The 23,558-nt window shown below is 40.4% G+C and overlaps 1 protein-coding gene across 2 annotated transcripts in view; it reads right to left on the bottom strand.

Annotated features, from left to right (window-relative positions):
• LOC123366721 (sine oculis binding protein homolog) overlaps positions 1-23,558 on the bottom strand; it is a 144,057-nt gene that overhangs the window by 54,708 nt on the left and 65,791 nt on the right. The window contains exon 5 of one of the 2 annotated variants that reach the window (XM_045010378.1): positions 12,491-12,586. The exons of the other annotated variant lie outside the window; for it this stretch is intronic. Coding sequence (XP_044866313.1) covers positions 12,491-12,586 — 96 coding nt within the window. The remainder of the gene's footprint in view (positions 1-12,490; positions 12,587-23,558) is intronic. 2 annotated transcript variants of the gene reach the window in all.

The following is a 23,558-nucleotide window of genomic DNA, read 5'->3' as shown; positions in this document are numbered from 1 at the left end:
TGAATGGAAAAAATGTAAACATGGCCCATTCCCATTTTTAAACCACTTAGGCCAAATTCTGCTCTCATTTACTCATGTGCATCCTTGCTGAAGTCCACTGGAATGGATGGTGTAACTGAGGGCAGCATTTGACCCTTTGAGTCCCATAGGAATGTCAACATTACGGTACAGCTAACATAGTGACAATTATGTAGTCCAAAGGACCCAGAAAACTGTGGGATTGGCCAGTATGTTGAAGATTTCACTCAAGAGTGTGTGTGTGCATGCTAGGTTGGCTCAAAGGAGTGTAGAGAATTCAGCATGGAAAGGACTCAGATTACTACAATGAATGAAAGAGACTCAATTTCCCAAGAAAGACTGCCTTGTTTATGCTGCATCATATATGCTGTTCCATGTTAATGTGCATGTACATCCATTTATGATCTAGCTATACTTTTCAAGATAGTTGTAGAACTGATTGTTTATATATGGGAAAAGAGGGATTCTTTTTCCCTAAGAGAGGTACACTGAGACATCAAAGTCAGACAGTGTAAGACAACATTTATAAAAATGTTGACAGATATCTTACTGTGTTTGACTCATGTAGCCATCAAAAGCTCACTTTCACAGAGCATTTTTAGACATCTTAGCTGGCTGAATCACCAATTTAGAATCTGTCAGACCTCATTATGTGGCTTAAGAGCCTCTTCTTGGTGCCATTTGTTATGCATTAATAAGAAAGCATTAGTGAATGTGTCCTCTGGTACAACCAAAACCATTGTGCCATTACATAGTAAATTTTGTTCTTTCTAGCATTTAAAAAACACCTCACAACAGCGACACAGCTTGGTTGCTATGCAAAGACATAAAGCCACTGCATAAGGATCAGTTCCAGGGTTTGGTTTGATTTGAACCAAGCCAAGCAAATTATGCCTGGATGTGATTTGACAAGGTTTTCCTGCTTGCCTGTTTCTCTCATCTGGAAAAAAAAAAAAAGAGAGAGAGAAAGGCAAAGCAGAGTGTGTGCTCAATTTAGACTGGCCTGATTCCCCCAGCATTTTGTGTGATTCAGATCTATATTTACTGCCTTTCAGTATCATAAATAGAGCAGTTTGAGACACAGTGCTGTTACAAGGCTCTGTATTAAAAGGCAGATTTATTATGAATGCTGGTAGGGACCTTTTTTCTCTCATTGACTAGATATGACTCAAAAAGTTAATGGTAATTGCTCTCATCTTCATTTAGCAAAGAGTGGGGGGGGAGAGGGAGAGAAATGGGAGCAATTTGCAGAGCTGAGAACAGGTCATTACAGGTGTGTTATATTAGTATATTCATGAGCCCCCGGGGACAGGCATGCTGAGATATCCAATAACTTTCTTAATGTGTAATTACACGTCATTGAGCTATAATTGATTAATTGAAAAGAGAATGTAGGCAGATGCTAGGCCAAGGCTTCTGCTGATCATTAAATGAATATGTCCTTGCTTCTTTTTAATAAGTTAAGTGAACTACTCAAAAGCAATTAAGTCAGAACTGAAATTCGTTAAATTTTAAGTAATTATTGGTATTAACTTGTATAATAAAAATAAAGGTCTTATGGAGTTTTTTTTTCTTTCTAATAGATCAGTATATCACAATTTGAAAAGAAAAAAGAAAGAAATTCCTGTATGGAAAGGGGTCAACAGTGAAATATACACTCCCTGCAGGTACTTTTTGGTACTCCTTAAAATATACAGGTATTTATTAGTACAACTAATCTACTAAACTGGGATCTCATTCCTGGAAATTCAGTCTACCATTGAGAGAGTACCAACAGTGCCTGGGGTTGCAGGTTAGCTGTTCTTCCTGTAAGCTTCCAAAGATCCCTCTGGTTGCATTTAAAGATACCCATATTTTTCTGCTTTCTTTTTATTACTACTTAGTCCAGCAACAAAAAGTGTAGAAATCCATGGGTCAACCTCATAATGATTATTGGCCATATCCTAACTCCATTTTTACAAAAATGCTTACTGGATTCAAAAGGACTTCCGTATACAGGGTGTTACCTCAAACCTATCTTTACAGGGCTTTCTGACTGATATATATATATATCCTTTACTTGAGAGATCCAGGGTAAAATTTTCAAAAGTGTCTAAGTGACTTAGGAGCTTAATTCCTGTTTTTAGAAGAACTTGGGTGCTTAGGAGTCTAAATCCAAATTACTTTCAATGCATTTAGATTCCTAAGGGCTTAAACTCCCATGTGTACTTCAATACCTTTGAAGGCACGGGCCTTAAGTGCCTAGGTCTCTCTTGAAAATGGAATTAGGATACTAAATCATCTAGGGCCTGATTCTGCAAGACCTTACATACCCGCTTAATGTAACTACTAAAGTAATCCAGGCCTTAAGACAATATGAAAATATTATTGAAAATATTACCCAAAATCTCTTCATAATGGAAATATTGATGGATATTATCTCACCATTTTATTCTGCATACAGTAAAGCGTATAATAATTTTAACGTATAGTAGTTACCATTGAAAACAGGCTGAATTTCACTAACCTTGGTTATGACTAGGGCTGGTTCAAAAATGAAAAATGAGCTCAATGAAACAATGTCCAATTTCAAAATTGAAGGGTTCAAAACACTCATTTTTTCATATGAATGTATTTGCCTATTTTATTTTTATCAAAATATTATTGAAATGGTGGTCAGAATTTTTGCCAACAAAGAAAAGGATTTTCAATAAACACAAGATATTTTCTGATAACTTTTCAATAAACTAATTTTTAAAAATAAAAAAGCCATCCTTTTGTTGAAATTTTAAATTTTTAAAAAGCTATTTTTCAATTAAAATGCTTTTTTTTTATTTCAACCAACTTTAGTTATAACTCTAGTAAAAAGATCCAAAAGGTAAAGAGTGAAGATAGGACTAGACAACACGATGAAGCATATGGGTGAGGACTTGATGTATGTATCTTGAATGTAGCTGAGTATTTTAGAAGTTACTCAGAAACAGATGGTTGCTGCTCATTTATAATAAGATTTTTTTACTGCTTCTGCTGGGGAGATAGGTGATAGAATTAGGGCTTGTATTGATTTTGAATTTTTTTCAATTTTTTAAATAAACTTTGCTCTTGATTTTTAAAAACTTAGTGATGCTCAATAGAAAAACTTGGTAATATTCCTTCTATCCACAAAACAGTTTATGCTCAGAAAGTAGCATCTCCCAAACACACGCAAGAGAGCATGCACCTCCTAAAATAGCATCCATGTCTACACAAAATGCTAATCTGGAAGAATTCTGGGGTGATCTGGGAGCCACTTATAGTATTTACAGGGAAGGATGTTGCAAAAGAGAGGCGGTGTATTGCCCAGAGCTGAGTGGGTTTTATGTGTCCTAGCACCTACAGTGGCACCTACAGTGGCAGTTGTCATCCTCTAAAGTTCACCACAGTCACCTCTCATACTTCTAGTCCCTCCTGATTGTTTTTTACAATCTTTCTCCTTTTTCCTTTCACTGCTGACTTTGTGTTCCTTAACTTGGCTCACCATTCACTGGACTAAATGTGTGGCTTATGTCAGACTGCTAAGAGTACCAGTCTGCTTCTTGCAGGAATGTATATCGCTAACTGTGGCATCTCTTTGTTTCTTACTTGTTTGGATCTGTTTTGTATTATATGTTACCAGAAACTCACAAAACAATATTACCCTCCAAAAGGGAAGAACTGGAAAAAACCTCCAATCCTATCCCCTCTGCTATCGTTGTTCACTGACAGGTGGCCCAGTTCCTCAAAAAGCAAAAATGGGGTATGGGGAGAATACTCTTGTTCTGAAAAGCTCTGCAGAGGCTGAAATCTCTTCTAAAGCAATGTCAAATTGCTAATCAGCAGCAGCCCTATCAAGAGCTACAAGAAAAAGTTCTCGGCAAAGACACTTACCCTCGTTATTGTTCTCACATAGATAATCACATTTTGAGCACTTACATCAGAATAGAGAGGGAAAATCTCTCATTCTTTTAATGCTGCAAATCAGAGCTACTCTCTAACCCACAGCATAAAAAAGACATGGGCTTTTGGATCTCATTTCCACTAAAGTTACTATATTTGACTCTCTAAATAAATTTGTTATCCCTTCAGAATAGATTGTATTTTCTATAACTTTCACTGATGGTCTCTAAGGCGTATTACAGTGTTCTTCAAATTAAATAGTGTTTTAAAAACAATTTTTTTGGTTTTGCTACAGTGTTTAAATTATTTGTAAGCTCACGTATAGCAGTTTTTGGTCATAAAAAGCAAAGAAAAGATATATTTATATATCAGTCTTTCTCTACTCTTTATGGTACAGTTCCTCTCCCCCTGTCACACCCCACAGCCTGGTCCAAAGCACATTTACAGTTAATGGAAAGAATCTCATTGATTTCATTGGCCTTAGAATCAGAAGCTTAGAGTTCTAAGGCAAAAAATAAAGCAAATTTTAATAGCTACCAGACATAAGGAGGGTAAATATTATTATTGCCATTTTACAGATTGGGAAACAGAGGCATTGAAGGATTTAGTGACTTGCTGAAGGTCACACAGAAAGTCTGTTGTAGACCCAGGAAGAGTCTCCAAACCTCCCAAGTCCATACTAGTGCTACAACAAAAGGACCATTCTTCCACTTCACTATATAGTAGAAAATAATATAATAATAATAAAGGCCAGTGCCACATGTGACAGTGGACTTTTTTGTTCTAAAATTATCAGCTGTTCTAGTTGAGAGAGGTGTAAAGACAAACATATAGCATATAATTTCCTGGTGACAGCATATCTAATGGTGATTGGCAGGTTGGGGTTCTTGATGTTGTTGTCCTTGTTCTTTATTTGGCCATACTATTAACATTGTTAGCTTTCTGTTGTACTGTACCTGCTGAGTTAATGATCATATTTTGTGTCTACCTGCATGTCTATCTAGGAAGTATACTGTTGGTCGGGGGCAAGCAGATTGGCCACTTAGTGTTTCTATCTATACCCATTTAATATGGTTATGGCTGTCAGCATTACAATTTCACTCTGTGTTGGAACTTCACCTAGAAGGAGTGTGTAGTCTCTTCTTCTAAATGTATGCGCTTAACTCTGGTGGACTTGAAGGGTTATTAAGTGTGTGCAATGTGAACAGAATATATCCCACAAATTCAGCCTGGCAGCAATACCTTTTTTTTTTAAATGATTTAAAATCATTTTGCCTATTTTTCAGACTTGAAAAGAAACAGAATGCAAGTTTTTGTGGGTTTTGCGGTGTTTTTTTAAAACATGCTCCTATGACTCAAGAACAATTTAGCGTTTGAAAATGAAATGTTGCAGGCTGTTAGTCTATAATATGACCTAAGCCGTTTTGTTATTTTAATCACAAAAAGGGTTAAAATTCACATGGCCAAGATTACTGAGGTTTTAAGAACAGCAACATCACATCTCTGTGGTAATTATTTTTCCCTGAGATTTTTGTTACAGAGCCATAACATGCAATGCTGACAACTCTGCATAGCCTGATCCAAAGCCTACTACAGTCAGTGGGACACGCTTTCCATTGACTTCAGTGGGTTCTGGGGTTGGGTCTCTTTGCCCTAGCTAATCACAGCATATACTATGCTATTTTGCAGCTATTGAAAGATATGAATTGAATCAGTAGTTCTCAGGAAAGGAGTGTTAACCCATGAGTGGACAGCAGGGGACTTGAAGAAATCTACTGATATCTGTGGAAAAACAACTGCAAGTTGGAGAGTTAGAAAAGAACTGCACTCTGGCAATTATAAAAGCTTTGGGCAAGATTGTGCCTGATCCCTGCACAGATGTACCAACCTCCCCCACCCCTGGGCACCTGAGAAGGAGCCTGAAACAATAAGACTCTGTGCTCTGTCAGCAAACAGTCCTGCTGCTCTTGGCTAGGATAGTACTTCCCCAACGCCCCAGGGGACAGGAAGAGAGTAGGACTAGGGAACGGTGCAGAGAGGGCGGGAAGCCACTGCAGTCTTTTCAAGGATGGTGCATCAACCCGGAGCTCTGGGAGGCATTGTGTCTGCCTGAGGCACAAGGACTCCTGTGGCTTCCACTGAGGCAGAGGAAATCCGTGCAGACCCCAACATGAGGCTGTGCTTTAGTGGCATGATAGAACACCTCAACCACAAAAGCTGCTAGAAGTATACTTAACTAAGATCACACAATTCTATTCAAGCTCACTGGTAGCAGGCACTGTGTATAAATGTTCCTTCCTGGGCAGGAATTGGAAGCTACTCTACCTCTCCCTCTGCTGGCTTGAATGTAAAAGTGAGAAGGAAAACCAACGTGTTGGAAAGAGAAGTGGGAAAAGAAGGAAAAAGAGAGCAAAATAGACAAAGAAGGAAAAAGAGATGGGCACAAACTAAGAAAAAAAAGTGAAGCAGGAGACAAAAATCTCTCTTCCCCAAGCTAAATATCCCCCCATAATTGTTGCACTGAATATAATGTAGGATACAAGATATATAAGTGCACTAACAAAATTTGCCTTTTGTTTATGCTGAAGTGACTATTGGGGCAGATTGGGTTTGGGGTTTTTTTGGCAGCAGGACATGGGAATTTGTTCTGATAAACTTAAAAAAGCAAAGCAAAACGAAAAGCCACCAAGAACATCTCTTATAAGATAGACAATGAGTCAAATACCTGTAATTGTTAAACGTAAGTGTGAATGTCAATAATTTTTGTACTAATGAGGCCTCAAGAGTTTTTTAGAAAACATGTTGTCGTTCTTTGTTTTGGTCAAAAACTCTGTTACATAAAAAATGTCTTAAGAGTGTAATATTAAGGATGTGATATAAACTAGCTATGGAAGGACATCCAAAGTTAAATTAGACTTCATCTTTAACTACTGCTGCAATGTCTAGGTGTCACATGAATGCCACATTTTCTGATCTTGTATAAAATCAGTGCTGCAATATCAATGCACAATGCCACAAATTAAGGCAGATCATCAGCCATAACTTTGGCTTTTGTTAGTCTTTGTCATAACCCTAACTGTCTTTCATTCTAGAGTGAATTTTTTCATGTCTCATACTTAAATCTATTTTTATGTGTGGGTTTTTTTTTTATAGTTTCCCTTTCCCCTTTTGCTAAAGATTAATGATATATGTGTGATCACTGATTTGCATGTGCAGAGTTTTGTGTAACAACTGATGGCAGGGTATTGTTTATTTTGTATTTAAATAAGGACTTTTGCCCAGCTAGCCTATCTTTTAACTAATTGTGTAGTAAAGTCATGAGGCAGAATTTATCATACCACAGCAATATAGTGCTATTCCAGTTACAATCCTTGGTGGTATATTTTTTATATAATTCCGTAGGTGCACATGATGCTTACTTTGTCTCCCTAAAAAGTGATCTGGGAAAGCAGTCCAGCAATTCATTTCCTTAGCCCACCAAAATTATCACTTGCTTAAAGAGCAATATACTAATCCTAAAACTGCACTGAATATTGTGGGTAGCAAGAGAGAACAAGAACAAACTGTTGTTTTTTATTTTCTGTTTTTGTGGGAGGAGCATCCTGGTAGGGGCTCTCCCTTGCTCTGACTAACCTGGGTATAAGCCTAGGACAGGGGTGGGCAAACTTTTTGACCCAAGAGACACATCTGGGTATGGAAATTGTATGGCGGGCCATGCATGCTCATGAAATTGGGGGTTGCAGTGCGGGAGGGCTCCGGCTTGGGATGTGGGCTCTGGTGTAGGGCTGGGGATGAGGGGCTGGGGATGCAGGAGCAGGGGCGGCTCTAGCCATTTCACCGCCCCAAGCACGGCGGCACGCCGCGGGGGGCGCTCTGCCAGTCGCCGGCCCCGCGGCTCCGGTGGACCTCCCGCAGACGTGCCTGCGGAGGGTCCGCTGGTCCCGCGGCTCCGGTGGACCTCCCGCAGGCATGTCTGCGGATGCTCCACCGAAGCCGCGGGACCAGCGGACCCTCCACAGGGACGTCTGCGGGAGGTCCACCGGAGCCGCCTGCCGCCCTCCCGGCGACCGGCAGAGCGCCCCCCGTGGCATGCCGCCCCAAGCACATGCTTGGCGTGCTGGGGCCTGGAGCCGCCCCTGTGCAGGAGGGTCTCTGGCCTGGGACTGAGGGGTTCGGAGGATGGGCGGGGCATCAGGGCTGGGGCAGGGGCACCAGAGGGGACCCGGGGGCCAGGATCTGGCCAGTACTTACCTCAAGTGGCTCCCAGAAACAGCAGCATGTCCCCCCTCTGGCTTCTATGCGGCAGTGAAGTCAGGCGGCTCTGCACACTGCCCTGTCTGCAGGCACCACCCCTGCAGCTCCCATTGGCTGCGGTTCCTGGCCAATGGGAGTTGCGGGGGTGGTGCTTGGGGAGGGGGCAGGATGCAGAGCCCCTTGGCTGCCCCGTGCCTAGAAGTTGGAGTGGGGTCATGCCGCTGCTTCCGGGAGTCGTGCAGAGTCGGGCAAGACCTTGACCCAGCTCCACGGCTGGAGCACCGGAGCGGGGAAAGCCTCCAACACTGCTTCTCGGTGAGAGCTCAAGGGCCTGATTAAAATGTCTGGAGGGCCATATGTGGCCCCCAGGCTGTAGTCTGCCCACCCCTGGCCTAGGAGGACTTGTACTTTCTCTAGGCAATGATTCAGGAATTTGGGCTGCTTAGAGGAGGAACTATAGGCTTTTCACCAGTCCTTTCATTCTAGCACATCATTTTTCACTCTTTAATCCCAACTCTTTCCCAACACCCAGCACTAGCTGAATTGCATTGCTACTTGACAATCAGCTTCCAGGGGACTATACTCTGCCCTTTCCTCCTGGAAACAAAGAGATGTGCCTGTATAAAAGCTCCCAGCTGCTGAGAAATTTAAGTCCTGATGCAGGGAACCTTGGCAGTGGATTGCGCTGCCAGCCAAGCCACCATGCTGGCTTTATTCTTTTAAAAACTATTTGCATTATGTAATTCCAAGATTTTATCATGTATTGCTAACCTAAGGAAAATTTAATTTTCAAAATGACTAAAAGTTCACAAGGAAAATTCTGTATCGTCATTGAGTTTAATATCTGGATTTTTGTGTGTGTGTTCTGCATTAACTATGATGGCACATAGCATATTTTGGATTTAAAGTGGGAAATCAATACCATGAAGTAATCCTATAACTGCACGATGGATTTTTATGCCAACCAAATCTTTAATTGTCACGGCTTTCTTAATACACAGAGCTGCCATATGCACTCAGAGCTTTAATTTTTGTTAAATGATAATGTAGTCTTCCTTCTACTTCCTGTCTAGCTGTTTTGGGTTTGTTTTTTTAAATAGCTGAGTTGTATCTAACTAGCCCAAATATTTCTCTCTTAAGCAATGAAGAAATAAGCAAAGACGAAACCATGCAATTTGCAATAGCATAGGTTATTATTATACTTCCAAATCTATCCAAGTATTTAGGGGTTAAGTCTTTCAATGAGTGTCTGTGACCCAGGATATTAACATTCTAACCATGTACTCTCGTTCTTGTGGGAGCGCACTAGCATACAGAACCCATCAGTGCTTGATCCCCTAGATCCATCCTGGCAGCACCCTCGGAGCAGAAGCATTTCCCAAACAGTAGGGACTGTACGTGCTGCAACAAACCATACTGGAAAATGGCAGATGAACCCTAAAGCTAAGAAAGCACTTTTGAGCCTGAGCTTCCAATTCCATCTGACAGGCTATTATAAAACTTACTCTAAATGGCACTAAGAAAACTCCAAGGATTTCTGGATTCTCAAAAGAATAAACAAGTTTCAATTTCTCTTTCATTTAAAGTCTTAACTCTTCATTGTTTTACAAAAAGCAAGAAACCAACATCTGCCTCTCACTGTTAATGACTGGTTACGCTTTTTCCATTGGGAAACAATCTTCCTGTCATTTTGTTTTTGTTTTTTCCTTCTACTTTCTTTCTATTTTTTTCCTCTTGTCCAGCAGAAAATTGCCCACAATGATACAGAAATATTGACAAGCACTTCAGACAGAGACACTACCCTCCCTTAACTTTCAATATACTTGTTTTCAACTGCATTTTAACACAACATAGACTCGATGGAAATATATAAATAAAATGACTGCCTGACTATAAAACATTTAGCATCCTATCCAAGTCATAGTATCCACCATCTCCAAAGGCTAGTATCAACATATTTTCAAAGAGAGGTACTGTCTAAGTATATCTTAATGACAGCAGAAGTGCATATTCATAATTTTTGTCCTCTTTCTTTCAGTGCAGATTGACTCCAGGCAGCATCTCTGCCAATTCTTTTTTTCCAATAGCATCGGAAAAGTAAAACTATGACAAATTACTTTTATTACTTCCTTAAAAAAGAACTGAAACCTGTCCAAAAAACACACTGAGGACAAAATACTAGGTTGATGACTCAGAGCTTTTGGTGAGTACAACAAGAGTTACGTAATAGTACAATATTTTAAACATAGATTGATGGGGGAAATGTAACTGTACATTAAAACAATGCTTGGAGTGGGCATTAGTTGCTCCATTCATCTATTTTAAAAGAAAAGCAAAGTTACATTTGGATTAATAACTGAATTATTTCATGGATCAGACAGTGTTAATGTATTGTGTCAGACTCTATCCAGCATTCCTGGTACACTCAAAACTCCTGATGACTTCAGTAGGAGTTTTGCACATGCTGGGAATGCACAGTATTAGGCCTGAGGAGACTAGTGCTCTTGTAATTGGTTGTGGTCATTAAGGAATTAAACTCTTTTTATTTAGTAAATATATATATTAGGGGAATAATTATAAATTTGGCTCAATTTTCCTACTCTTTGGCCACTTAGGTCTTAACCTTGCTCCAATTGATCAATAGGAACTTTACAATTGATTTCAGTGGGAGCAAGATCAGTTCTTGAGGCCCAGATTCATGCCTGGTGTAACACCTTTTAGTTCAAGTGGCGTTCCATTATGGATGAGTCTTGCCCTTCTGGGTAACACAAGTGGCACAAAGCAGCTGGAAAACATCTTAACCAGCTAGTGGAGATTTCCTTAGTAAAGGGTATCCTTGGGTGACACATTGCTACCACTGTGGCTCTCAGACAGTCCCTGTCCTGTACCTGTTGTATGGGGCATTCCCAGGGAATAAGGGCATGGCCAGTGTGTCTCTGTGTTTGGGCTGTTCACAGTTATTGGAATGACCCCTTGGGGGGCTTTCACTGCTTTAGTTTATGCCGGATACTAAACGGATCCAAGGCTGATCCTAAGATTAGGAAGAAAACAAAGGTAATAGAAAGCCACCTTTGTTCCCCATTTCCCCTGGTCTGTGCCAAGCATAGCTCAGCTGGACTGTAGAACCCAGCCTTTTGTTTTTAAACCACTGATATGAGAGTGAGATCCCAGGGACCAATTTCTGCACTTAGTTACATGAGCGTAACTGACTAACTTACTTGGGGGTTGCACATCTGGAACTGAGAGCATTCTCCAGTCCTACTTCTTCCGTAGAGAGGATTTGCTGAGGCAGAGGAGTCCCCCGCCCCCTTTTTTTTTAATATACTTATAACTAGAAAAAAGTCTGTAAGTTGCTTCAAAATAAAACTGAGTGTTCTCATTTTCCCCAGATATTTCCACTTAGCCAAATGAGGTATTTACTTACTGGTGCTGGGAAGAAAAGGAAATGTAGGGAAAAGTTCTATAAACTCATCAAAAGCTCCATTTTCAATGGCAATGTGTGAATCTCTTTTTCAATAAATGACAATTCATTCTCTGTTTACTTTAGGTAAAGAGAAAAATTCATTGTGGAGCACTCATTTTCAAAAGCTAATCAAGAATATTAGGTCCCAACAGATTCATTTAATAGAAATATAATAGGCATTCCTGCTTGTTTTTAATCTTGCCTAGTTGCAAATGCTAAAATGAACAGCAAATTAACCCTGCCTTGGAACAGAGATCCTTTCACAGCTGATATCATCTCTCTTACGGCTTGTAAACATTCCAGGCTCCTTGTCAGTACTTCGCTGGTTTTCACTCCTTCCCCACAAAAGAGAAGAGGGGGAAAGCGCCTGACTACATTTCACTAAAAAATAGAGGAATAGTTGAATTCTAAAGGGAGTACTGCGTGTCAGCTCTGCTGTGTTTCCTAGCAGAACAAAATATTACAATAGTGTCTGAGAACAATGTAGAGCTAAGATTGGGGTGGGAGGGCGGGGAGGCGTCTTTTACAGTTTGTGAGGCCAGTGGGGTTTTTTTTGGTTTTGTTTTGTTTTTTCCTTGTGCTTTACTAGCCATTCCCTTCATGGCTCCTTATGAACTACTGTACAAGACAAGATAGTAAGACAAGGCCATTCAAGTTCTATAATCAGATATAAAAGATTTGCAAACAATTTGAGATGTTAAAATTGTTCAATGATATCAGAACTAGCATTAGAACTCTAAACAGGAAAAAAAAGCTGTAATATTTCATAACGTATGTAATCATGAACAAAAGCCTTTCAAAAAACTATTTTCACTGTGCTAAAGTAACAATCTAGACTTGTTGTAAGTATGTTATTCTTACAAGTAGTTCGCAGTTATTCTTGAAGGCAAGCCTTGGAGTTTCCTTAGCATAGTGCTGCTGGGGAAAATTTTCAGCATGTCCATCTTCATCTCTAGCCTGAAGGGAAATATAATGGCCTATTTAGGGACTTACAAATAAAGGAAGAAAAAAATAGCTAAAAGCATAACAGCTCAGATCATTAAAACAAACGGGAATCCCAAAATACAACATTATTAAGAAATTTGTTTAAATACGCAGTACACCTTTTAGATATGAGAACTTGGGATGCTGATTGTTACATAGTTTAGGCTGAACATGCAAATTAACTGTGGTGTAATAATTAAAACAACAAGAGACAAACCCAAAATGAAATATTTGAGCTGGAAACTGTGAGCACTTAAGGGTTTCAATTTACTTCATTGCATTTTTCAGGATTACATTACATACGTACTTGTTTAAACTTTTTTTTTAACATGCTTAAGCAATTCCTAGATAACGTACCTCTATTTTCATTTTAACAGCAAGGCCATTACAAATAGCTTTTCATACTCATAATTTACATGTAATGCTATTAGAGATAAGTGGATTCTCCCTTCATTTTTAAGTAAAGCTCCAAAAAGAGCAATCATCTAACAAGAACAATGATTCTTCAATCAAATATGGTAAAATATTTAATTAAGAAGATGCATTAAAAGTTACTGGTTATTTTGATCTACACTGTCAATTAAGAAAGCTGAAGTTTAAATGGAGACATTAACAGAGCCCATTAGCAATATTGCGTGCATATAGTATTTTCCTTCTAATCTACAACATTTTCTGGTTTAAAGTTAAAGCAAAAGGGAGTAGTAGGTGAAAGGAGGAGTGTCAGCAACACACTCATTACACCGTTCATTTGGGTGACACTTGCACTCTGTTCCGCTTTCATCTCATCTAATCCCTGACTGTTCACTCTTTCTCAGCCTCCTAAAATTCACAGCTGAGCTGTCTCCTTCACATATGGCTTGCATATAATTATGCATATTCCATTTTACACTGCATTAAAATGATGAGCTTCTGGCTCCATGCCAGCTTATTTAAATAGGCCCCCAGTGAACTAGGGGGGAAAAAAAAAAGAGGAACACAGGAAAGCCATACAGTAAGCAGCAGGTAGCTCGGTCTTCTGTCTCTTTAGATAAAACGTATGTCTGCTGCAAAAGGAACAGCTGAGAACTACCTGTTGTGATGTATGGATTGGGGAAGGGAGGAGAAGAGAGAAAAACAATGAACACACATCTATTAAGCTATGACAGCACTTACATATTGTTCTTCCTTAATGTAGTGTGAGCTGTCCATTTTCATGTGTCATATTCAGAGCTCTGATAAATTTTTCTTTTTAGTGTTGGCATTTATGAAAGATATTTGCACCTTGTACAGACGCTCCCCGGGTTACGCAAGACCCGAGTTAGGCAAATCCACACTTACGGAAAAAGCTCCATAAGTTCCGTAAGCTTTTTTTTTTTTTGGCATAATTGTTGGGTATGCGTTCCCGACTTACGCAAAATTTGACTTATGCAAGGCGTTCCGGAACGGAACACTTGCGTAAGTTGGGGAGAGTCTGTACATTCTATAACTTGTTACTTGTCTTCAAATAAGCTCCTGTCCCTCTTTGTGGAGGTGGAAGGTGTTTGGGGTGTGAAAGGGGAATGATAGGGTTAACAATATTGAAGTTTTTAAAAAGTATCTATAAGTATCTATACCTGATCCAAAGCCCACTAACTCCAATAGTTTCTGAATCAGGCCCCTAACTGTAACTGTGGTGTGGACACTAGCAGACTTCACTTCCCAGGGAAGTTATCAATTTAAAATTCACTCGTCTGTCTGAAAATGTTTTACAAATAATATCTAAGATAACTATGGCATAACTATCATTTGTATTACAAGATGAAGGGTAAAATAACTGGGTTTGTTTACTTTGTATATTTCACTGCACTTTTGTCTAATCTATTGATCAGTTTCCCCTTTTGTCTGTGAAGATCTCTCACACACCAGCTCAGGAGAAAGATTTTTTTTTTAAAACAAAAATGTGATTGTAAAAGCACAAAAAATTGACAGGGGACTCAAGCAGGTGAAATACCTGAAATTACTTTTAACTCTTTTTTTTAACTGACTAGATTTCTGTTCACTATGTCTCTTTTATCCATGCACTTTAAGAATGAACTCTCCCACACACCCCAAAAATTTATCCATCCTGCCGTGTGGAACACTAAACATGTCCAGGTTAGACTGTGTTGTGTACCCTGCCTTTTCACTTTTTGAATGCATGCGTTGTCCTTCCCTCTCCTTCTCCCTCCCCAGGGGAAGTAGGATTTAATTAAGGGCCTCTAGCAGGCCTTATGCTCATACCATTCTTCCAAATAATCTCAAGTGCAGCTGGGAGACAAATGTCCCTCTCAGAGTAGAATTTGAGCTTGTCAGCTTTGTGTCCCAAAACAGCAATATAGGGCTACTGACTAAGTCACTAGCTTTCCACCCGCTCTGTCAAAAAAGAAAACTTATGATACCCAAATGAGAGAGAGAGAGAGAGATCTGTAGGTACAAGGCAGGTATCATGTAAGGCTCTGAACTGCTATCTGGCTTCCACTGAATACAACTTACACTGTATCTAAAGATACTGCTTTTAACAGCCTGTACATGACAGCGTACACATTCTAGCTTGTCAGTGACCGTCTGTAGACATGTACCGCTGCGATCTGTAAGTACAAACACCTTATAAAACTAAATAGAAATTTGTGTTTTGTGTGTGTGTGTGTGTGTAAGAGAGAGAGAGAGAGAGAGAGAAAATATACAGTCAAACCCTATTTCACCCTGCCCACCTAACCAAAATTGCCACACAAGCTGATGGCAATGCACTGCCTCCCCTACTTATCCAAACTTTGTTTTATCCAATTTTGAATGTCTCTGACAACTTGTTGGGCAAAATCTACATGTACTTATACTCACAACAGTTTAGCTACATGGTGCTATCATTTATGATTGTAGTAAAAGTAAATACAATTCAACTGTCTAAATCCATGGTTACAAATTCTTAGTGGTCAGAGCTTTTTCTCCATACCCAAGTACTGTGCATGAATCCACCTCTAGGTTCTATCAGTTGCAAATTACTTTTAAAATGCTACACTAATGTTCAATGTTATGATTTTTTTTAATAAAAAAAAGTGGCACCAAGGTTTTTTTGCCTCTCACTCGCAGTTGGAACCATTTGACAACCACCTGTGACAGCCACTCTGACAAAACAGTGAAAGAAAGGAAGTCTTTCTCGGTCACCTTTCATAAACATATGCCTGTGAGTCAGGAATGGATAGCAGGGTGTGTGCAGGCAAATACAGAACATCAAAAACTGTTGTATTTTCCAAGTGGCCTATTGAGATCCCTGCTCCCTATCTTTTCTTCTCTTTTACTCCCCTACCATCATCCTCAAAGGCCAAACTCCATGCTGACCTCACACTGAAGCCAGCTCTATTGCGCTGACCATATATTCCTCAAGAGACCATTAGTGCCATTCCATGCTTCGCAGGGGAGAAGTTCTCCCATGGTGACGAAGCAAAATACCTTTGCAGCCCTCCTAGTCTTCATTTGTCTAGGCCACGTGAGGACATGGCACTGCACTGCCACCACATAGCCAGAGTAGCCTATCAGAATCCACATTACTAACAAAAGGAAGACCTTCAGATTCTAGAGAGCCCTGGAATCTTTAACCTCCACTTGAGTAAGTCTCAGAGGATGCATACGCATAGTAACACTGGTCATTGCAGCATCCCAGTGTGTTGCCCTGATAGCACAGTGTATGATCCCACATCCTGGAATAGGTCTTAAGAATACTGTTCCTGAACCAAATGTGCAATAAGAGAAGTCATATTGCTATATGTAGTACCCCACAGCCATGCACTGTGCGTAATGCCGTTGAATCTCATTGTCTGAAATGGTTCTCTGTAAAGTTTTTAACAGTTTGTATTTTTAAAATTCAGGATACAACTTTTATTTTTTTAAACAGTGGATGTGGGGTGATTTTCTTAGTTCTATGTTGTGTCCACTCAAGTACTGTGCAAGTTACCTAGGAAAAGAAGTAGCAGTAAGCCATATTCTTTCAATCCCAAGGAAAGAAACTATGTAACTCACTCAGGGCTGTCTCTCTTAACAAGCAGGAACAACAGCAACCTGCAGAGAAATTTTCTCCTCCCCAAGACACTGGAATTTCTGCATGGATATTTGTTTCTACTTGACCTTATTCTTAGTGCAAAATTCTCCCCTTGATCTACAGAGCAGAGCTCTTATCCATAGTGTAGGGTTTTTGTTTTGTTTTTTGCATACTCCCTTAGTCTTCAGAGAGGAAATTTGTCCTTATCCTAATTATTTAGGATTTAAATGTAAGATTTTCAAAAGTGCCTAATCACTAAATGCTCTCAAGTGTCTTAGGTGATTTTTTGAAAATTTTACCCATAAATATTATAAGGAACAAGACAGGTCATGCTGAATTATTTATTAAACTGGGTTTATTAAAGTTAATGGCCTTCTTTTAAGTAGGATAAAGTTTATAAGAAAAATGCACAAAAATTGCACAAGCTAGCCCATGAAGGTCCAGTGCTATTTAGCTAAATATGCTTCAAATACCTGGTTGTTAAGGACAATAATAGCAAATATCTCAGTAACCCAAACTCACAGAATATTTGACTACTTGCAGAGTCAAAACTTGCAGTCCAATTCTTGTGAAATGCCCTTTCAAACAGATGGGCCATCCCAATGTCACAGTTACATCCAGACACATGATAGATGTGCATTATTGGATGTTTCTGGTACGACAATCAGCTGGAAAAGTTTAACGGTACTGCTGTTCAAGTTGCTATAATTAAGTTTCAAAATTAACATCCCGTTAAGATGAATTTCCCCTGCTCATCTCAGTCCTGGTACTGTTGTTTCAGTCAGTTTGGCTACAGATTCAAAAGACAACAGGGCTGCCATTTTCATTGTGAAGGTTATCGTTTCTTCCAGAAGGACATGGCGCTCCCTCTTTTCCCCCCACAAAGTGTATCTTATGAAGAATACAGCAAAACTTGCAGGAAATCCACAGTTAGATGCTAATCCTTGAAATGTTATGGTCCTCTGGATGTCTATTGTCACAGCTAATCAGTTATTATTATGGTTCCTCTACTCACGTCAACCAGTAATGGTAAAAATAGTTCTCCACTTCCATCTACGGGTATTCACTCTGTAAATATATTAGTACACTAACTAACTAAATTGGGGCCTCACCACAGCCCCAGAAGCAGACCAGAGACCACAGTGGGGACTACAATCTGTAAAACATATTCCGTTATTTCTGCAATCATGGAATAAACGAACAAATACTGCAATCCCTATTTAGGGGAAACTCCCACCAATGGTTATGGGAGTCTTGCCTCAATAAGGCTGCCGGATTTTGCCCAAACCACAGAATGAGGCAATAAACCACATTTAATTTTTTTTAACCTTTTGGCCTTCTCACCTGCACTCTGCCCATAAATACATCTCTGCCGGTACTATTCCTAGTATTCCAAACCTCTCAGCACCTTTCAGACAGCCACTGTGTATTTTTAAATAGGCCACAAAATTGTTTAATAAATTCCCCAAAAAGTCAGATTAGTGAAAAGCAAGATTTGCAAATCACACTTTTAATAGTCAGTCCTGGACTAGTTCACAGGTTTGTTTTCTTATGACCGCCCCAGGCTAGAAATAAAGACCCTATTAAATAGTTCCCAAACTGCGGTCTGCATGCCACCAGTGGTCCTCTTAGCAATTGCTGGTGGGCTGTGGAGAGCTCACTGGTCACATGATGCTAACTCCCCTTTTATCCAGCTGCTGAAATGCATTAAAAGACAGCTAAAAATACATTACTTTCCTAATGTTATTTTTCCATGTAAGCAACTGCTGCAGTCGCCACAGGAATGTTATTTGGTCGCCAAGGGGAGGAGAAGTAGTCCAGGAGACAATCCCTCTACTAGAGGTGACCGGCAAAGGAAAATAGAAATTGGCTCTGTGCCCTTTTTTAACTTCTTTATGATGCATTAAGAGGGGGGAGGCCAGAAAGGGTGCTGCTGATTTTCCACACATACCCTCTTTCTGCTTATTTTTTATATTAGAAACTCAGATGATGACATCAAGGGAATAGTAAACTGTTGGGGGGCATGTCCACACCCGTCTCCCTCCCATGACTGTGCCTGTGCAGCTGGAGAGAACCTACACAGAATAGTTTGCTGTCCGGTAGGCGCAGCCTACTTTGATTTCACTGGCATGCATGGCAGCCAGGGGCAGCGCCAGGGCCTCCACAGCTGAGGAGGGCTTTCTGATCATGTAGGAGCTCATGCAGAGGTGCCTTCAAGATTCAGTTCAGCTTTGCAGCTGCAGAGTCCAAGCAGATGGTACAGTTCAACACCCTGAAGTCCCCTATGGCACTTCAGTCTATCTCTTGGTAAAATTTGTTTAGTGTTTTGGGATCATTTGATAAATAGTGGTTTATAAACATCACTTCTTAGCAGAGATGGATCCAAATCAAAACCATGGGTGTAGTTTTTTGGGGGAGGGCACTGCTTCCCCAAACTGCAAGTTTCGGGCAGGTGCAGCATTTCCACCCTCCATGTGCAGCCCCATTGGCCTGACTGCAGCTGCTCCCACAAATACAGAACTCAGATGACGCCATCCTGTTTCTATAATAGCCAAAAGCAAATACCAAATCTGACCACCCCAACATTTAGGAGAATCTGGGTTCAGAAGTGGATTTAAAACCCCTAAGTTGGGGCGGTCTGGCGCATAATAGTTTTGGTGAGGATACTGGTTAGGGAGCCAGAGGCCTGGTGTGAGGTTATTATTAGTAAGAAACTGGAGAAGCACATCATTAGGAACTTTCCTTTCCATTATGTCAACATACAAAATACTGTCTGATTTTGAAAAATAAATAAAGGCACTGTGTGTTAAACAGGCAGTTCTGCTGAGAAAAAAATGCCCCAGGAAAATATATTATTGTGTGACAAAGGAGACAGGGCTGTCCGGTGAAATAACATGATAATAACTGTTTCTGAAGTAATCCGCATCAACGTGATCTCAGCTAGTAAGGAGCATAATGTTCACTTTCTGACACAGCTTGAGCACATTTGTTTTCTCTGTGCTTGAAAATCTAATAAACAGTTAATTTGTTTTGTATGATCAATAAATACAGATGCCCCTGCAAGGGTTGTGGCTCATAATGGTATCATATTGTGCGTTGGATTTTTTTTTCAGTCACATTTTTCTGGTGTGATTATACAGTACCATCAGCCTGTATTTAAAATGCAAGCTCTAAGCCCCATTGTAATGCAAGCAACATTATAACTGAATCAGGTAAGAAGTAGTAATAACAAATCACTCTAGTGTGCAATGAAATTATACCTTTCATCCCGCTATACTTTAAAGAGCCAGTCAAAACCTTGACAATGAATGAAGGACTCAACCCCCTGGATTCATTACTTTTTTTTTTTTTTTAATGTCTGTTTCATATATGGTGTACAGATTTTTGACTCGGGATTTTCTTTTATAAATTATTTATAATACTGTACTCTAACAGAACCTTTCATCTGACTAACTAGAAGCACTTTATGAACATTAATGAACATCTTTAGTCTCACAACGTGTCTGTAAAGTATGAAGTACTATTCAGCCAAATCCTGAAAGGCACTGAGAACCTACTGCTCTGATGCTTAACCTGTCTTTAGTTTTGTCCCCTTCATCTAATTTTTATAGATGGGAAAACTGAAGCACAAGGTTAAATAACATGTGTTCACAAGCAAATCAAGGCAGAGCCAGGACTAGAACCCATTCCCTACCAGTCCTCTGCTTAATCATGAAATTCCCTTTGCATTTTCAAATGAAAACGCTCTGTTAACAAAGTAAACCTAAAACTCATTTTCCCTTTAAAATCCAGGCACGTCCCGTCTTTTTCCTTTCTCTACTGGATATTAAATAGGCAGTTTCTGTTGTTACTGACTTCTCTAGGGCTGTGCTAATCCTGTCCTGACAGTTCACAGTATAGTGATATATGAGAAGTGTTCGGGTGGCTGACACAACAGCTAATTTTTTCAAACCACACAAACCTCGACACATATAATTTTTTCATATCCAATGCAGAATCTTCAAAGAATAAATATTATAACAAATACATAACATCGGGATAATTTGAAATAAACTTTGCTTATTGCCCCTGTGAACATTTCTTGGTCAAGTCACAGCTGCATGGGACTTTAATAAACAAGAGGCTATTCTGCTGATCTGATCTCTGATTAATGATAGGCCCCATTGAGAGACGGTAATGGACTGTGCCTGACAGTTATTGCAGCATATTCACTGTCGTCCTAAAATACAGCTAGAACACAAATTACAATATACTACATACTTCCTAGCAGATTCCACCTTTGTAATGACTAGCTAACTCCAATGTAGCCAAACGTTCCTAACAATCTCTCTCTCTCTGTTTCTTATTTTAATTTATGAGATAAAAGGTATCTTGAATTTATTTTGTGTGGTTCATTGTCAGGGAATTTGAGTATTCCTTTCAATTGATCCCATTAGTACAAGGATTCCAGAATACAGATAAGATGCTCGTGTACAGAGAAAGCAAACATTTCCAATTAGCCTCCCAGAGAAAAGGGAGCGCGGGGCCATAAAAACAACAATAAGGAAAAAAAATCCCTCAGATGTTGGTTATGGTTAGCTGAGGCCCATGAACCAAACAAATCACTGTCTCTAATGAAATTGTTTCAATATAACAGCTTCTCACAGGACTGTAAATATTGAACTAGTAACAAACAGTTTCTCTGATCATGATGTCACATACAAGATTAATCAACTTGACTTGGAGCATAATTTTTTTTTTTTTAGCAATCCCTAACTGGTTTAATGAACTCTTTTCCCCACTGGCTTTTATAGACTAGTCATGATCAAGGTACCATTACTATAAACCCTCACCTCCTCCCTCACTGACAGCTCGTCTTATTAGCCTCACAACAGTCAATATCCAATTAAGGGATACCAAATTTGATCAATGGAGAAGATAACAATGAGCCTTAAAGACTCAGTGGCCTTTTTTAATTCCCATTTTTTGTATTGTACAAACATTTCCATGCTCCTGGAGAAGGAAAGAAAAGGACAAATCTGGATGGTAAAGCCCTTCCCTAAATCTGTTGTTCCTGCAGGCTACTACTTAATAAATGTTAAGCTCTGATTAATGCTCTGTTTATGTGCATGAGGGAGATAGACAGGGAGAAGCATTTATTCGCGTCCATATCTGCCATAGTCTTTCTTTCAAAGTGTGACAGTGTGAAGCTCTGTTTAAATAAGACATAAACTTGTGACACAACTTATGGGTGACATGCTACTTGGTCCATTAATACATTCAAATCTAGAGGCTATGACATTTAATAATAATGATCATGTTAAGATCTCCATGAAGGGATGAAGATTCTATGCGGGGGGAAGGGGAACCTAACAGGCAGGGAGCTTAGTTGGAGCGATGGAGGGGGAAAGCTTCAGGACAATCTAAATTTCATCTCCCAGTCTTTCTGAAGATGATGAATAGCTGTAATAAAAGATGGGACAGTGGCAGTTATAAGCTGCAGAAAAGTAAAGTCTGATTGGAGGTGAGGGACACTAATTACTATACCAGACAGCTGAACTGGAGGTGAAGGACACAGGTCATCATTATCAACACTTCCTTTGATTATGTACCTTTAGATTACAATTAGTTTTTGATCCCTTCACTCTGAGTTATATCTTTAAAGGCAATGAAGGCTGGTATAGCACAGGGGTGGGCAAACTACAGCCTGGGGGGCACATCTGGCCCTCCAGACGTTTTAATCTGGCCCTCAAGCTCCCACTGGGGAGCGGGATCCGGGGCTTGCTCCGCTTCAGCACTCCAGCCAGGGAACGGGGTCAGGGGCTTGCCCAACTCTGTATGGCTCCTGGAAGCAGCAGCATGGCCCCCCGCCAGCTCCTAAGTATAGAGGCAGCCAGGGGGCTTTGCACACTGCCCCCGCCCAAAGTGCCTGCAGACAGGGCAGCGTGCAGAGCCGCCTGACTGCGCCTCCATATAGGAGCCGGAGGGGGGACATGCCGCTGCTTCTGGAAGCTGCTTGAGGTAAGCGCCGCCCAGAGCCTGCACTCTGACCCCCTCCCATGCCCCAACACCCTGCCCCAGCCATGATCTCCCTCCCACCCTCCTACACCCCAAATCCCTCATCTCCAGCCCACCACAGAGCCTGCACCCCCAGCTGGAGCCCTCAACCCCCCCTGCACCCCAACCCTCTACCCCAGCCTGGAGGCTCCTCCCACACCCTGAACTCCTCATTTCTGGCCCCACCCCAGAGCCCACACCCCCAGCCAGAGCTCTCACCCCCTCCCACACCCCAACCTCCAATTTCGTGAGTATTCATGGCCCGCCATACAATTTCCATACCCAGATGCGGCCCTCGGGCCAAAACGTTTGCCCACTCCTGGTATAGCAGATATAAGGCAGCTTGTCTTTCCAACTTTCCCTATCTTCCTGAAAGTACTAGTTATTACCATGTGCTGCATTCATGTTGACAAATAGGATGTAACTTAACATGTCCAGTGTCTTCCTAGAACTATGCAGAAATTCAATTCTGAATCAACAATGGTGCACCTGTGCTTTCTACTATCCTCTGCCACCACGTGCAATGCTGCAACACAATATTACCTGGCAGGATGCCAGCAACATATACAAGGCCTAAAAAACCAAGGAGAGTGGCCATCCAGACTCATGAGAATGTGGATAGCAAACTGATCTCCTTAGACAGTGAGAGGTGACTGTGAACTTTATCCTTCGACCGTGTCATAGGATTTTCTTTTTGTTGCACATTAATTAACTTTGCCTGCCTGACTTTGAGTACTGAAATATATTGGGCAAGGGTTAATGTTTTCAGTGCTGTACGCTGGTATATCAGCAAAAAAAACCAACCAACCTCTACCACTTTAATTCTCAGAGATGTGCTTACAGATGGAAATGCTTTTACTGGCTGAAAGGCACAACCTC

Source organism: Mauremys mutica, chromosome 3 (assembly GCF_020497125.1).
Source record: "Mauremys mutica isolate MM-2020 ecotype Southern chromosome 3, ASM2049712v1, whole genome shotgun sequence".
In the NCBI taxonomy this organism is placed as follows: Eukaryota; Metazoa; Chordata; order Testudines; family Geoemydidae; genus Mauremys; species Mauremys mutica.
Note: the sequence above shows the minus strand (reverse complement) of the source record. Positions and strands in the feature narration are given on the sequence as shown.